The following is a 16630-nucleotide window of genomic DNA, read 5'->3' as shown; positions in this document are numbered from 1 at the left end:
TAGGCTTGTGATACTTGTCAAAGCCAGGTAAGGGGCACTTTGTAGATGATAGGCTTGTGATACCCGTCAATGAGTCAAAACCAGTTACCAGGCAGTTCGTATCTAAAACCATGCACTACCAAAACTAATCCTAAATCCTTATCCGTACGCTCTCTAGCAGAAAACGAAAACTTAGTGACATGAAAGACAAGAAAAGTGAAGACCCTGGTCTCACCAAACTCATGCCCAGGGACTGCAGGCTGTGGTTTTTGCGTTGCGACTTGGGACTGGATACTCGTGGTCGCTGTTGTAGCTCTGGGGTGCTGGGGGCTACACGTAAAACATAGGCAAACAAGTTTGAGACAGATGAGAAAAAACTGTTAATTACATTAAATTCTTATATAATACAATTGATGAGGAAACACTTTTTATTACATTATATTCAAACATAATGTTTATTACACGAAAATACATGTCATTTCCTTGCAGTTATTGGCTGCCATGATCTCATTAAGAGCAAAAAACCAAAATCCTCCCTGCAAATTAACTGCCACATACAGTTTCATAAGACTTTCCACGATGTAAAATTGGCTATTCTCTATCTTCTGTGTTTTGTCCACATTGTAAGAACTTGTACAGATGGCCCCGTGCAAAGAGGAATGAGCAAGTAAAAGTGCATTAATATACTGTATTCATTAACTCAACATTGTGAACCAATTGTACTACTTCTTGTTCTTCTTGTTCTTCTTGTTCTTTTCTTCTTCTTTGTGTTCTTGTTCTTTCTCTTCCTCCTCTTCTTCTTCTTCTTCTTCTTTTTCTTCAGGTGCTGTCAAACTTCACAATGCGATTATGTCGAACCCTGGCGCAAACGTACATCTCTGCTCGGACACATACCAAAAATCGACAACCTTGGTATCTTCTTCGCATAGTTGGATTTTTTTAATGATTTTTTTTAACAGGTAATAGTGTCAATGTGCGATATTAATTCCTAAACCTCCCAGTCTGCAAACAGGGCGGAGTCAGAATGCTGATGATTGGTATGCATACAATCCGAGGGACGGTCTAATCCTACACAACAGCCAGGACAGATCTATGATAGTTAGCAGAACTTTTTTTTTTACGAGAACTGTACCATAGAGCAGAACAAGTCACAAAGGATATTCACAAAAAGGGCGGGGATGTAGCTCAGTCGGTAGCGCGCTGGATTTGTATCCAGTTGGCCGCTGTCAGCGTGAGTTCGTCCCCACGTTCGGCGAGAGATTTATTTCTCAGAGTCAACTTTGTGTGCAGACTCTCCTCGGTGTCCGAACACCCCCGTGTGTACACGCAAGCACAAGACCAAGTGCGCACGAAAAAGATCCTGCAATCCATGTCAGAGTTCGGTGGGTTATAGAAACACGAAAATACCCAGCATGCTTCCTCCGAAAGCGGCGTATGGCTGCCTAAATGGCAGGGTAAAAACGGTCATACACGTAAAAGCCGTGGGAGTTTCACCCCATGAACGAACAAACAATATTCACAAAAAGTGTCATAGAATCACACAATCATTACAGTCGGAAAATTATCAAATAAAATCATGTAACTCATTGCATCCTCCAACTCGATACAGCAAGAGTACAACTCCAAATCGTTCAGAAAAGAAAAGCAACAAAAACCAACAAAATGATCACAACACACTTCAGATCACAGAAACGTTATTTTTAACAAATTTATCACAACACACTTCAGATCACAGAAACGTTACTTTTAACAAAATTATCGCAACACACTTCAGATCATACAAACGTTATTTTTAACACATTTATCAAAACACACTTCAGATCACAGAAACGTTATGTTTAAAAAAATTATCACAACACACTTCAGACCACAGAAACGTTATTCAATTTTTTTTTTTAATCACAACACACTTTAGATCACAGAAACGTTACTTTTAACAAAATTATCACAACACACTTCAGATCACAGACACGTTATTTTTTTAACACAATTATCACAACACACTTCAGATCACACAAACGTTATTTTAAGGAGTGCATAAAAGTGGAACAAAACCTGAAGAGAAAAGGTGCTCATGCGTACTTGTGTACGAACCAGGTTTGGATTTCGGTTGCTGGATGAACACTCGGCTGTCAATCAAAGCTTGCAAGTCTGTGACGTCATCTCCGGTTTGCATTTTTATTGATCCTCTGTAAAAGAGCAAGAGTAACGTGAATTGTACATCCGCTAAACTAAGTGTAATTTATCAATGTGATAATTCAAGAAAAAGAAAACAAGAAAGACGGCGACTTTACTTCGAGGGTTATAGAAAGGTAGGATTGACGGGAGATGGGAAAGATAACGGACACAAACTTACAAAAGTAAGCTTCGTGCTTGCTTCGGTGATCTAACATTTTGCAACATATAAACCGCTGTTTCTATGTGTTCTCTGTCTAGAAATGTGCTCAATTATTAATGGTAGCACTATACCTTTCTGGAAAAATTAGTGGTCGGGGAAACCCCCTTTTTCACAAAAAGTGTCCCCCAAACCGAGAAGCTTCATTTTTGGCTCACGTAAGTGTAGCCTATGCGATGCTAACTTTTGTCTGTCTGTGCGTGCGTGCGTATGTATGTGTGTATGTCTGTGGTAGAAACTCTAACATTTGAAGACGTCATATTACACTGACGTCACATTATGACGTACGAGGGTTAGACGTCACGCGATGGAATTACTGAAAGTCTCGGTGATTGGTATTTTGAGCGGGCCGAGACTATTTGGCAGTCGTGTCCATGTAAGTAGGCTACATGCAGACAGACAGATCTAGATCTAGTGTCTCGCTTTCTTGCACAGTTTCACCTATGCTCTTTCTGTGTGTGTGTGTGTGTGTGTGTGTGTGTGTGTGTGTGTGTGTGTGTGTGTGTGTGTGTGTGTGTGTGTGTGTGTGTGTACTGTGTGTGTGTATGTGTGACGGAGTGATTGAGTTTGTGTTACTGTTTGTCGATTTCTTACGTGAGCCTTGAAGGCTTCGCCTCTTGTTGCTCAGGTGATCTTACAATAGTATATGGCATCTTATTGACCGTTGTTTCTTTGTTTACTCTTTCTATATAGAACTGTGCTAAACCATTAATGGTACATCCTTACTTCTCTGGAAGGATAGGAGGGAGAGGGGTTTGTAAGGCAGTGACAGCAAATTAGCCCCTTGACTGCCACAATGCGTATCAGGTACCTTTTGGAAAATAATAATACTCCCACAAGGGAAACAACCGCTCTATATCGCCCTTTGAAATGCAGCAAGAAGATTGCCTCCCCTGGAGACTATTTTCTCAGATTTGGTCTAATTAAAGTATTTTAAGAAAAAAAACAACTAAATTCTTTCGACAGTCAAGGGATAAGTGGTCGGGATAAGGACTCTTGGATTCAAAAAGATTCTTCAAAACAGGGACATCTACAAAGTCACTAATGATAGGACCTTACTTTTCTGAAAAGACAGGGGGCGGGATTGGGGAAGAGACAGCAAATAAGTGGTTGGGAAAATAACTCTTGGACACAAACATATTCTTTAAAACATTGTCACCTGTGTGGGACAGGGATAGTGACTGTCTCCAACTTCATCTTGTTGCGTCTCTGCTTGTCCACCTGGTCCAACATGTCTCGCAACACCTCCATCAGGGCGCTGAACTGCAACACACACACACACACACACACACACACCACACACACACACACACACACACACCACACACACACACACACACACAGCCCGCACATATGAACGCAAGGAAGTATGCAAACACAAATAAAATCAAAATGCTTGACCTGGTCAACCGATTAATACGCTGTATAGGTGTGAACCCTGGATACATGCGCTTTGTACATATTATGCATTATTATGATCATTACAATTAGTATTTTGGCATTATGCAAGCCGCAGTTTTGAAGATAAAGTCCCCATGTAGATTATAAATGTGTAGTTTTCAAACTGTATCAAGAACATACTTTACGTTGGGCTTTTGGGTATACCATACAATAGAATGGGTTATAAACAACAACAACAACAACAACAACAACAACAACAACAACAACAACAACAACAACAATATATAGTTGTATATTGTATATGCATGTTTTTGATTAAAAGCCCCACAATGATGTGCTTGGCAAATTAAAAAATAAAATAAACAAGAAATTCCTCCGAGATAGGAAAAACACCCCCGTCAAAGGGAAATAACCTTCTCAGTTGGTGGCAGTGACTGAGTGAGAATGGTTATTTCCCTTTGACCATTAAGATGTCCCTCTATAAGTCCTTGTATAATTTTAATCCACCAATAACTCCCTAACCGTGTGTTTGACTGGTCCAAATTTTTGTAAGGACCGTCTCAGGAATGTATAGAACCTGTTCACCAAGTTTGGTGACGATCGGTCCGTTCATTCTTGAGATCTATATGCGAACACAAACAAACAAACAAACAAACAAACACATCGAGCGAAACCTATACACACCCCTATACCGGGGGTGTAAAAATAAAAATAAAACCCCAATATATTCTTGGATGTTCCAAGTATCGGAACCAAGAAAGGTATGTCTGAAAACCGTCAAGGATGATCTGCACAAGAAAGTTACCATCCAGGTGAGAGCCAGCCTGGGGGGGGGGGGGGTCGGATTGGTTGAAATCACAAACAAGCCTCAATATCAATAAATCCAACTCCGCTGCTGGGATTGTGTGCCAGAGAAAGTTACCAACCGAGTGGGAGACAGCCGCGCAGTAGGATTGGTTGAATTTGAGGTCTGTTCTTGATTTCAACCAATCCGACACCGTGGCTGGCTCACCCGGTTGGTAACTTTCTCGTGCATACCAGCCCTGGGCTCAGGTGCACGAGAAAGTTATAAAGCGGGTGCGAGTCAGCCGCGGTTTTGGATTGGTTGAATTTGGGATTTGTTGTGATTTCAACAAATCAAACCACGCGGTTTGTTCTCACCCGTTTAGGTTTGACTCACTTTCGCCTCGTGCACCTCAGCCCTGGTTCCCACCCAGTTGGCAACTTTATCGTGCACACCAGCTAAGGTAGCGTACTTACCTGTTCCATGGTAAGGCCCGGGTTGACAGTGTGCGGTATGAGAGACGGCATGACCCGGGTGGCCAGTAGGTTGTGCGTCAGGCCAAACCTCTTGTCGCTCAACATGTGCTTGTAGATACCTGAAACCGACGAGATAAGCGACCGCTAAAAGGATTTTGTTAAAAAAAAAACTCATAAAAAAACCTCATAGCATTCGAAGTAAATCAGACCAAAACTGGGGAGATAATAATTTTGCTGCAAATTCAAAGGGCAATATACAGCGGTTGTTTCCCTTGTAAGAGTCTGGAGAATGGTTTTGAGTAACTCTCACTTTTTACATTTAGTCAAGTTTTGACTAAATGTTTTAACGTAGAGGGGGGAATCGAGACGAGGGTCGTGGTGTGTGTGTGTGTGTGTGTGTGTGTGTGTGTGTGTGTGTGTGTGTGTGTGTGTGTGTGTGTGTGTCTGTGTGTGTGTGTGTGTAGAGCGATTCAGACCAAACTACTGGACCGATCTTTATGAAATTTGACGTGAGAGTTCCTGGGAATGATATCCCCGGACGTTTTTTTCTTTTTTTCGATAAATATCTTTGATGACGTCATATCCGGCTTTTTGTAAAAGTTGAGGCGGCACTGTCACACCCTCATTTTTCAATCAAATTGATTGAAATTTTGGCCCAGCAATCTTCGACGAAGGCCGGACTTCGGTATTGCATTTCAGCTTGGTGGCTTAAAAATTAATTAATGACTTTGGTCATTAAAAATCTGAAAATTGTAAAAAAAAATTGTTTTTAAAACGATCCAAATTTACGTTTATCTTATTCTTCGTCATTTTCTGATTCCAAAAACATATAAATATGTTATATTTGGATTAAAAACAAGCTCTGAAAATTAAAAATACAAAAATTATTATTAAAATAAAATTTCCGAAATCGATTTAAAAACAATTTCATCTTATTCCTTGTGGGTTCCTCATTCCAAAAACATATAGATGTGATATGTTTGGATTAAAAACACGCTCAGAAAGTTAAAAAGAATAGAGATAAAGAAAAGCGTGCTATCCTTCTCAGCGCAACTACTACCCCGCTCTTCTTGTCAATTTCACTGCCATTGCATCGAGCGGTGGACTGACGATGCTACGAGTATACGCTCTTGCTGTAAAAATGCAGTGAGTTCAGTTTCATTCTGTTAGTTCGACAGCTTGACTAAATGTTGTAATTTCGCCTTACGCGACTTGTTACATTTAGTCAAGTTTTGACTAAATGTTTTAACATAGAGGGGGGAATCGAGACGAGGGTCGTGGTGTGTGTGTGTGTGTGTGTGTGTCTGTCTGTCTGTCTGTGTGTGTGTGTGTGTGTGTGTGTGCGTCTGTGTGTGTGTGTCTGTGTGTGTGTGTGTGTGTGTAGAGCGATTGAGAGTAAACTACTGGACCGATCTTTATGAAATTTTTCATGAGAGTTCCTGGGTATGATATCCCCAGAAATTGTTTTCCTTTTTTTGATAAATGTCTTTCATGATGTCATATCCGGCATTTTGTAAAAGTTGAGGCGGCACTGTCACACCCTCATTTTTTAATCAAGTTGATCGAAATTTTGGCCAAGCAATCTTCGACGAAGGCCGGACTTTGGGATTGCATTTCAGCTTGGAGGCTTAAAAATTAATTAATGACTTTGGTCATTAAAAATCAGAAAATTGTAATTAAAATTATTTTTTATAAAACGATCCAAAATTACGTTTATCGTATTCTTCATCATGTTCTGATTCCAAAAACATATAAATATGTTATATTCGGATTAAAAACAAGCTCTGAAAATTAAAAATAGAAAAATTATGATTAAAATTAAATTTCCGAAATCGATTTAAAAACAATTTCATCTTATTCCTTGTCCGTTCCTGATTCCAAAAACATATAGATATGATATGTTTGGATTAAAAACACATTCAGAGAGTTAAAAAGAATAGAGGTATAGAAAAGCGTGCTATCCTGCTCAGCGCAACCGCTACCGTGCTTTTCTGGATTGTTAATTTCACTGCCTTTGCCACGAGCGGTGGACAGACGATGCTACGAGTGTACGGTCTTGCGGAAAAAATGCAATGCGTTCAGTTTCATTCTGTGAGTTCGACTGAGCTTGACTAAATGTTGTATTTTCGCCTTACGCGACTTGTTCTATTACACATGTCCAGATGTCGTATGCATTTAGAGCCTTTGTTTATCAGATCTCTAAACAGCGCTCTGCCTCATTTGTTCAAGATTCTGTTGTTTTTTCAGTAGTGTATGCTTGGTAACGTCAGTGTATGGAACCTACTGACGATGGCGACGACGACATCGGGGTCCTGGCAGGTGATGTCGGTGAGGAAGGGCAGCACGTCGTCCAGGATGAGCATCTTGTCTAGACTCTCCAGCAGGTGGTCCATACACGACAGGGCGTTGATCCGCATCTGGCACACACACACGCACGCACACACACACAGACACACACCGCGCACACACACACAGACACACAGACACACCCAACACACCCACACACACACACACACACACACACACACACACACACACACACACACACACATGTATGAGTTACACCTCCGTTCACCCATTAGTATCGCGTGGTATATCTCGTCGATATAGGAGTAATGATTATGAGGACGTGTCTGTCACACACAGACAGACACAAAGACACATACTTATACGAGAGAGAGAGAGAGAGAGAGAGAGAGAGAGAGAGAGAGAGAGAGAGAGAGAGAGAGAGAGAGAGAGAGAGAGGGGGAGAGAGAGAGAAAGAGAGAGAGAGAGAGAGAGAGAGAGAGAGAGAGAGAGAGAGAGAGAGAGAGAGAGAGAGAGAGAGAGAGAGAGAGAGGAGTGGGAGGAAGAATGAGAAAAAGAGAGAATCGATTCTTTCCTGCCCATCTTTTTCAGATCTCGTAATATCTGATTACTGGCCAGGATGCTGTAGATAGCAATCTAATCAGGTCACAGAATGTACATAATGCAATAGAACGGGAGATAGGGTTTGGAGTCTTTGCACAGGTGGTACTTGGGAAGACGAGCGCAGGATAAGAATCTTAATAAAAATGTGACAACAGATCTATAAATAGAGATCCGGGACACTTTGAGAACCCAATACGTCACCCTGACCCGGAAACAGTTTTGCCGCCATTGCATCACGGATGCTTCACTACCCTGGATGATTGCCTGTCACTCATTAACGACAAATACCCGAGACCTTTCTTGCAAAACGAGGGTGAAGGCGGGTGAAATAGGAGAGAAAAAAGAGAGAACAGCCCCTAAACAGGAGATTCATTGCATTACACACTGACATTTGTGGGCCGGGAAAAGAGGACTGTGGTTGCGAGGGGAGGTCGTTAAGTTGCATTGACAGCTTTCTTGGATCACTGGACAGCGCATTGTGCACGGAACGGAAAGTGAACGGAGCCTGGCTGAACACAAGGGTCGAGATTTCGGGGTTTACGAGAGTGGAAGAATTTTCTCAATATTTTTCCCCTTTTGATTAAGGAACATCCAGCTTCTTTCAAAACGGGGCTGGAACCCGTTTGTGTATATGGCGCGAAATGCGTTAGTTGTTTGTTGTTTTGCTTTGCGTTTTCGTCATAGTGAGTGTTCAGGTTGTGTCGTATTTTGGCCATACACAGTTGGGGAAGAATTTTGCAAATTGTAAACGCCGAATCATTAAACTCGAATCAAAACCAAACCAACTTAGGCATTGGAATTACATACATTACAAAAAACAGAACACTGGAATGAGGAGATACTCTTTAACGAAACTTGTGAGCGACAGCGTAAAATACACGATAAAGCTTGCAGAATCATTGCGAGGGGAGACAAACTTTTAGAAAGACATCAAACTGTGCATGACAATGAAGATGGAGTCTTTAATAATGTGAAACCCGTGACCTACTTTGACATTTGTGGACCGGCAGAAAAGTGCTTTGGCTTTGGGCAGCACCATCCTTCGCAGAATATTGTCATCCAGGTATTCTTTCACAACCCCTATAGCACCAATAGCCGCTTCCTGAAAGTACAAAAAGTGCACTAGACATTCACACCTATGTTGTTTTCATAACCTTATCTACTGTCTTTCACAGCAAAGAAAAGTAAACATTTTAAATTAAACATTTTGTTCACGGTTATGATTTTTTGTTTAAATTCTGATTTGAGCACAATCATGTTCTTAATATCAACGCGTTCCAACCTTTCAAAGGCAAGGACACAGATAACATAGGACAGGGGTAGCTTGTTTCTCACACTTAAATCATCCACCAATTCCAACCGTTATTCTGACTTTCATAATGAACTCAGGCAGCTAATACATGGGAATATTTGGGAGTTATCGCAGCCCTTGTTGCTGCCTCAGATGTATACCCGTATTTACCCTTGATTTTGATGTTTTACCCACCAAAAGTCTCTGCTTGCCCTGGGAGGCTAATACCGAAGACTCCATGAAGCTGAGATCATGACCGACACTACTCTTTACTCCAGACAAATTCTAAAGCAACAAAGCAGGGCTTGCGACTACTTCTGCTTACTTACAACTGTTACTAACTCAACTCGAAATCCAGCCTGTACCCCGATGGACCGAGATACTATAGCTGTCTGAGACACTACACAGTATTCTCGGATTACTTCTTGATCCTCCCGACCAATCACAGCGATATTTATCCCCACAGTTATCCGTGTGATATATTACCGATATCACCCTGACCGACCTGAGCGTGTAAGGATGAAGAGTCGAGGCAGTTAAAAACCATGGGCAGGATTTCGGAACGGATCTCCTCTAGCGGTGTCTTGGACAGGATGACGTCCAGGCGGTTAAGTATGTACACTGTCGCCTGAAACAAAATAAAGAAACACAGACTAAGGCCCCTAGGTATGCACAGTACCACTAAGCAAGCTGTCAATCACAAAACAAAATCACGCCGAGGCACCAACAACAACGTGTGTATATCGTTGCCTGAAGCATATCAAACAAACCAAAACAAACACCATGCAGGTCAATCCCTTTTGTATAGGAAACTTTTGATGACATGGTTTTACATGCACGATGAATGACTCGAGAATGAAATTCACTTTTTTTTATTTCAATGCTTGTTATTCTCTCGGGTGCCAGGACATTGGTTCCGCACAACTCTCATTTACTCTTGTTGAAACATACAATTCTACTACTTCTCTGTTAAAGCTTGGTGGAAAAGTTTGTTTTTATGCATTGCACAGCTTAATCTTTCTGGTGCGATTGCTTTCCTTTCATAAATTTGTGCGTTTAAGAAATGGGAGACTGGTGTTCGCTGCAGGTGAGTTTTTTTTTCTTCAAAACTTCAATTAGAAAACTACTTCCTGCGCGATATCAGTTTCACTAGGAACGTCCTTCGCGATATCAATTGAGATACAGTTGCTAGTTGACCAATGACAACTGCTGTTTTTTGTCATGTGATCAGTGAAAATGCGATGAATATTAGTATAAACATTGTGCTTCATATGGTGATGATTTTACCTGCACGGGTTTGGGCAAGGTAAGGATGGCACAGAACTCGGTGAGGATGTTGTCGCAGTAGTCGTCCCTGGTGGCGAAGTCGATGACGGTGAGGAGGGTGGGTAAGGCATAGATGACGGAGTCGGCCTGCTTGCAGTCCTCCAGCAGGGTGGGAAGCACAGACTTGTATAACACTTTCTGCACAGTCAAACAAAACAATACTGTGAAGCACGGACTTGCATAACACTTTCTGCACAGTCAAACAAAACAATACTGTGATGCACGGACTTGTAGAACACTTTCTGCAGAGTCAAACAAAACAATACTGTGAAGCACGGAATTGTATAACACTATCTGCACAGTCAAACAAAACAACGCTTTAGGTTTCATGTACATACTGAAATACTGTGATGCACAGTCGTGTTTAACACTTTTTGCACAGTCAAACAAAACAACTACGCAGTTCACTGCATGTACATATTAAGACTCTCTTATGTCATGTTTGGAAGCACGCACATTGATCTGCACGCACGCACACATCAAAACGACCCCTGCTGAATGTACATAGATGCTGAGAGTGAACCTCTTAAACTCGAAATGATTTGTTTTTCCTTTTACTTTCTGTGTTGTCTTTCAACTCCCCCTCCCACCGTTGTCAGAAAAAGATTAAAATTGTAAGTGATTTACAAGGAGCTTTCAATTTCGTGTATCGTGCAGAAAGTTTATGCAAAATCTGATTGTCTGTGTGCCTGTCCTGCATAACACCAGGTGGGTGAAGAAGACACCCTGGTCACCTACCCGGGGTATGAGAGGGACGACTTTGGACAGATTGGAGTAGGCATCAGCACGACCACCCGGATCCCTCCGGTCAGTACAGGCCAGCGCGTGCAGACTGACCGTTACTGGGTCACTGAAATACTTCAGCTGAAACATACAAATAGTCAGTCATCAATGGGTTACTTTAATACTTCTCAAAAATCAAAAATGGACTGAACTTTACTTTACTGCGTCATTGAAATATTTTAGCTGAAACATTACAAATAGTCAATCAATCAATCAATGAGTCTTATATCGCGCATATTCCGTGGGTACAGTTCTAGGCGCTCTGCAGTGATGCCGTGTGAGATGAAATTTTATACGGCCAGTAGATTGCAGCCATTTCGGCGCATATTTACCTTTCACGGCCTATTATTCCAAGTCACACGGGTATAGGTAGACAATTATTAACTGTGCCTAAGCAATTTTGCCAGGAAAGACCCTTTTGTCAATCGTGGGATCTTTAACGTGCACACCCAATGTAGTGTACACGGGGGGAGGTTCGGACACCGAAGAGAGTCTGCACACAAAGTTGACTCTGTGAAATAAATTTCCGCCGAACCTGGGATCGAACTCACGCTGACAGCGGTCAACTGAATACAAATCCAGCGCGCTACCAACTGAGCTATATCCCCGCCCAGTCAGTCAGTAATGGGTTACTTAAATACTTCTCACAAATCAAAAATGGACTGAACTTTACTGCGTCACTGAAATACTTCAGCTGAAACATACACATATTCTGTTATTAGTGGGTTAGTTAAATACTTCTCACAAAACAAAAATGGACTGAACTTTACTTATCTGCGTTACTAAAATATTTCAGATGCAAAATATTAATTAAATAACTAAGCTGGTTGTTGTACACAAACAGATCATTTCTGCGTCAATGACAATTTCAACAGGAACCTACTCTCTAAGAAAAAAGTGTACGGGAATGAGTGTACCGTTACCGATTCTCTGAAACACCTCAGCTTGTACACAGAAACAGACAGACAGAAATATACACCAAGACAGACGAACACACAGACGGACGGGCTGACAGGAAGGCAGATTGACATTAACATGCACGTACGGCGCCAAAGACAGATAGAGAGACAAAAACAAAACAAAACAAAAAATAAACAGCCAGGCGGATAGACAGAAAATGCATAATTATTATTGTCTGAGAGTCAAACACCATCACCCACACCCACCCTCACCCACATCTACCCCCCCCCCCCCACACACAGCCACCTTAGCATTTTAAAGGCACAGTAAACCTCCCGTAAACCATCACAGAGCTCCCCGAGTGTCTACATACAGTACAAGCATACTTCCATTTAAACGCTCACCGAACGGGAACATCCTGGCTGCTTTCTGTCGAGCGTGAGAAATTTTCAAAGAATTTATTTTCGTGGACTTGGCCCTTTACAACAATGGCGCCTCGTTTTGGTGCTGGACGGCTGTTATGAATATCCCAGAAATCACGCCCGGACAGTAAGCCTCCCGTAAACCATCACAGATACTGTCAGGCTTTTACACACAGTACAAACACCCTTCCATTTGAACGCTCACCAAACAGGAACATCCTAGGTGCCCTACGTAAAGAGCGAGCAATTTTTAAAGAATTAATTTTGCAGATTGTCTCGAACACTTTTTGGACCCATCCTGAACTCAGGTCAAAAATGAGTTACTTCCCTTAAACTGGCGATAGCCGTGGATCGATGATTATCAGAATGTTTTTGGACCGTGGTGCGTTTTTGCGCTAGACCTAACTTTTAAAATCTAAATAAGGCCAAATAAAACAAATGCTTTGGTTACGGTTTCATGGCCAAAAAAAATAGGGTAGGTAGGTCGATTAAACTTTTTTTTTTGTTTTTTTTTTTTTTTTGGTTGGTCCCTCTTGAAATGATAAAAATATTTGTGTATGCAGTATATTCGAGGTATTTTCATATTGGTGTATTCGTCCGCTTCACTGCCATCAGGAGTCAAACGAACACACTTGAAGTGAAGTGATTTGATGTGGAAACTTTCCAAGTTTTCGAGAGTCATGCCAAAGTCCAGTTCGAAAGAGTCTTCGGGCTCGGCACTTATTTTCGTCGACCCAACACATTTTATCCCGAACAGTTTGCCGTCCAAAGTTGGATGAAAATCATGAAAAATGTCCACCAAGGTTGCACTCTTCGAGTACCGACTTATCAGTCGTGTTTGTTCGATATGAACGCACTTTCCGAATACGATTGCAAATGCAGACGACATCTTTTTACGTTCGCGCAACGAACGAACGCACGAGACTGACTTCCCTTGGATATGGGAGTTGTAAAAAGCGGAGTGGTGTCCCTTGTCGGGCTTCTTGTTGTCTGCTCGCCGGCGATCGATGTTTTCTCTGTGCCGTGGTGTTGTCGTTTTCGGTGGGTTTTTGTGTGTGTGTGTTATTTGTGTGTGTGTATGTATGTGTTTGGTTCATTTTATTTTTAGCTTTAGGACCCAAAAAAAAGTTTAGGGTCGGCCCAAAAAGTTAGGGTCGGTCGGGAAACCGTAACCAAAGCATTTTTTTTTTTTTTGGCCTAATAAATTGACAGCTTGTTACACAAACATTCTTTAATCATAAAAGAATTCTTTTTTCATCAAGACAAGATCAGTGCAATTCGAAGTTGTGAAAGTTTGAAAAAAGAAAAGCCCGGAAGCAGGGTCACGCAAGGGTCGTAGCAGACGACGGTTTATGCGGCATATCGCCGTTCCTCTCAACAGTCAAAAGCCATCGCTAGAGTTCTTGTGAACCACAGCCGTTTGTTTCGTGCATAAAAACGTGCTATTGTAGATAAGCTCACATCGAGTCGCATTCAAATGACTAACTGACGACTACATTGTGAAAAAGGGAAACTGGATCACACGGGTTCACGATGGCTCAGGGGTAAGATAAACCACGCAAAAATAAATTCTTTGAAAATTGTTCGCTCTTTACGGAGGGCACCTAGGATGTTCTCAATCGGTGAGTGTTTAAATGAAAGGGTGTTTGTACTGTGTGTAAAAGCCTGACCGTATCTGTGATGGTTTACGGGAGGCTTACTGTGCCTTTAACATGTTGTTTATCCAATCAATAAATTACCAAAGAGAAACAACGAAAACACCCCAAAAGTCTAATCAGCAACGATTTTCTCCGGAACTAAAAAGATAAGACACATGCATAATTGAAGAGGGTTTCTTCAATCCAAGAGAAGATGCATTTCACTTTAACTTGACCTTCAAGCAGTGCACTAAATTTGCAAGAGAGAGGTAGAGGGGGGGGGGAGAGAGGTAGAGAGAGAGAGAGAGAGAGAGAGAGAGAGAGAGAGAGAGAGAGAGAGAAAGAGAGAAAGAGAGAGAGAGAAAGAGAAAGAGAGAAAGCGAGAGAGAGAGACCGGGACAAAGAGAGAGACAGAGAGAGAGGTAGAGGGGGGGAGAGAGGTAGAGAGAGAGAGAGAGGGAGAGAGAGAGAGAGAGAGAGAGAGAGAGAGAGAAAGAGAAAGAGAGAGAGAGAGAGAGAGAGAGAAAGAGAGAGAGAGAGAGAGAGGTAGAGGGGGGGAGAGAGGTAGAGAGAGAGAGAGAGGGAGAGAGAGAGAGAGAGAGAGAGAGAGAGAGAGAGAGAAAGAGAAAGAGAGAGAGAGAGAGAGAGAGAGAAAGAGAGAGAGAGAGAGAGAGGTAGAGGGGGGGAGAGAGGTAGAGAGAGAGAGAGAGAGAGAGAGAGAGAGAGAGAGAGAGAGAGAACATTATTACGAAAGGATAAAGGTTTTAGGCTAAGCCTAATCATCCAACCTGTCCTTTGAACACGTACAAAGAATAAGAACAATTGTAAGAGAGAGAGAGAGAGAGAGATAGAGAGAGAGGAAGGGAGAGGGAGAGAGAGAGATAGAGAGAGAAAGAGAGAGAGAGAGAGAGAGAGAGAGAGAGAGAGAGGGGGAGAGAGAGATTTAGGGACGAGGGGGGGGGGGGGTGTGTGTGCTGATCAAGTGACAGAAAGGAAAGACAGAGAGACAGAAAAAGTTGAAGAACAAAAATTTCAACTGTATTAGGGTATATATCAAAAACAACAGAGAAGAGCAGCGCGGTCAGGACGGTCGGTATCGAACATAAAATGTTACTTTATCTTCTTCTCCACAGGACTTCTCACAAAAACAAACATACACACATTCTCAGATGAACAGGAAGACAGATACAGAGCACAGAGAAATAACTCACGAGACAGAAGAGCTGCGCTGATGGTCTGCATTTGTTTGTTTGTTTGCTTAACGCCCAGCCGACCACGAAGGGCCATATCAGGGCGGAATGGTCTGCATCGGACATAATTATAATACTTGATCATCTACTCAACAGGATCTCACACAAATGTATACACAAAGTTTCCCGAATGAACTGGTACAGAGCACAGAGCACAGAGCAATGAGCAATGACTCACGACACAGAAGAGCTGCGCGGACGGTCGGTATCGCACATCCTTGTTGATCATCTTCTCCACAGGGTCTACCAGGTCCATGGGCATCTTGTGCGCCACCACGCCAAACAGGTCGTGCATCTGAAACACACCCGATCCAATACAATGCAATGCAATACAGTGGAACCCCCGCAAGGGCGGACGAGGGGGGGTGGGGGGGGGGCACAGGGGGCACGTGCCCGCCCCCCCGAAAAAAAAAAAAAGAAGAAGAAAAAAAAAAAGATTTTTCTATGCTGATTCTATGACCATTTCTAAGTTCAAATGGCACCAGATGGCACCATTTTGCTTCTTTGGGCAAAATTTTTTTCCGGGGGGGCATGCCCCCGGACCCCCCTAGCAAATTCGGGTGCTTCACGCCCATCACATTCACTTTCGATTCAAAGTGCCCCCCCCCTTACAAAGCAACTGATCCGCCTCTGCCCCGTTTAGACCCGAAATTAAAGACTTCATCCCTTTTAAGACCTTGGTTTTTTCAGACGTTGTGTTCATAACGTCTGTAAAGTTACCCCCAATTTAAGGCTCTCTCCTGTAAGAACCTGATTGTTTCAAAATCGCCCTGTGAAGTTACCCTCATAGAAATTCGGGCTGCTTTTCTCACTGCGAGCTGGCTCTATCAATTTTCCCCTTCTTTTTTTTTCTGCATGCGTGTATTCATGTTTCCAAGCCATGCGTGCACACGGAGGTGTTTGCATGGACACCGAGGAGAATCTGCACAAAGTTGACTCTGGGAAATAAATCCCTCGCCGAACGTGGGAGTCGAACCCGCGTCGAATGTGACACCTGGTTTTAAGCCAGCGCCGCTATACCGCCAGACCATTTACAATTCTATTCAAAAGGTTCTCAAATGTGCGTTTCTTTTGAC

At 42.4% G+C, this 16630-nt stretch overlaps 1 protein-coding gene across 1 annotated transcript in view; it reads right to left on the bottom strand.

Annotated features, from left to right (window-relative positions):
• The window catches only part of LOC138966091 (uncharacterized), a 123319-nt gene that overhangs the window by 12861 nt on the left and 93828 nt on the right, over positions 1–16630 (bottom strand). Inside the window, exons 7-16 of the mRNA XM_070338174.1 lie at positions 15733–15849; positions 11301–11426; positions 10524–10700; positions 9742–9864; positions 8934–9047; positions 7320–7452; positions 5036–5154; positions 3534–3637; positions 2074–2168; positions 215–309 (exon numbers count right to left, since the gene is read on the bottom strand). Of these exons, the coding sequence (XP_070194275.1) occupies positions 215–309; positions 2074–2168; positions 3534–3637; positions 5036–5154; positions 7320–7452; positions 8934–9047; positions 9742–9864; positions 10524–10700; positions 11301–11426; positions 15733–15849 (1203 nt within the window). The remainder of the gene's footprint in view (positions 1–214; positions 310–2073; positions 2169–3533; positions 3638–5035; positions 5155–7319; positions 7453–8933; positions 9048–9741; positions 9865–10523; positions 10701–11300; positions 11427–15732; positions 15850–16630) is intronic.

The sequence above is a fragment of the Littorina saxatilis genome, linkage group LG5, assembly GCF_037325665.1.
Source record: "Littorina saxatilis isolate snail1 linkage group LG5, US_GU_Lsax_2.0, whole genome shotgun sequence".
Taxonomy (NCBI): Eukaryota; Metazoa; Mollusca; class Gastropoda; order Littorinimorpha; family Littorinidae; genus Littorina; species Littorina saxatilis.
This window is presented reverse-complemented; position numbering and strand designations above follow the sequence as displayed.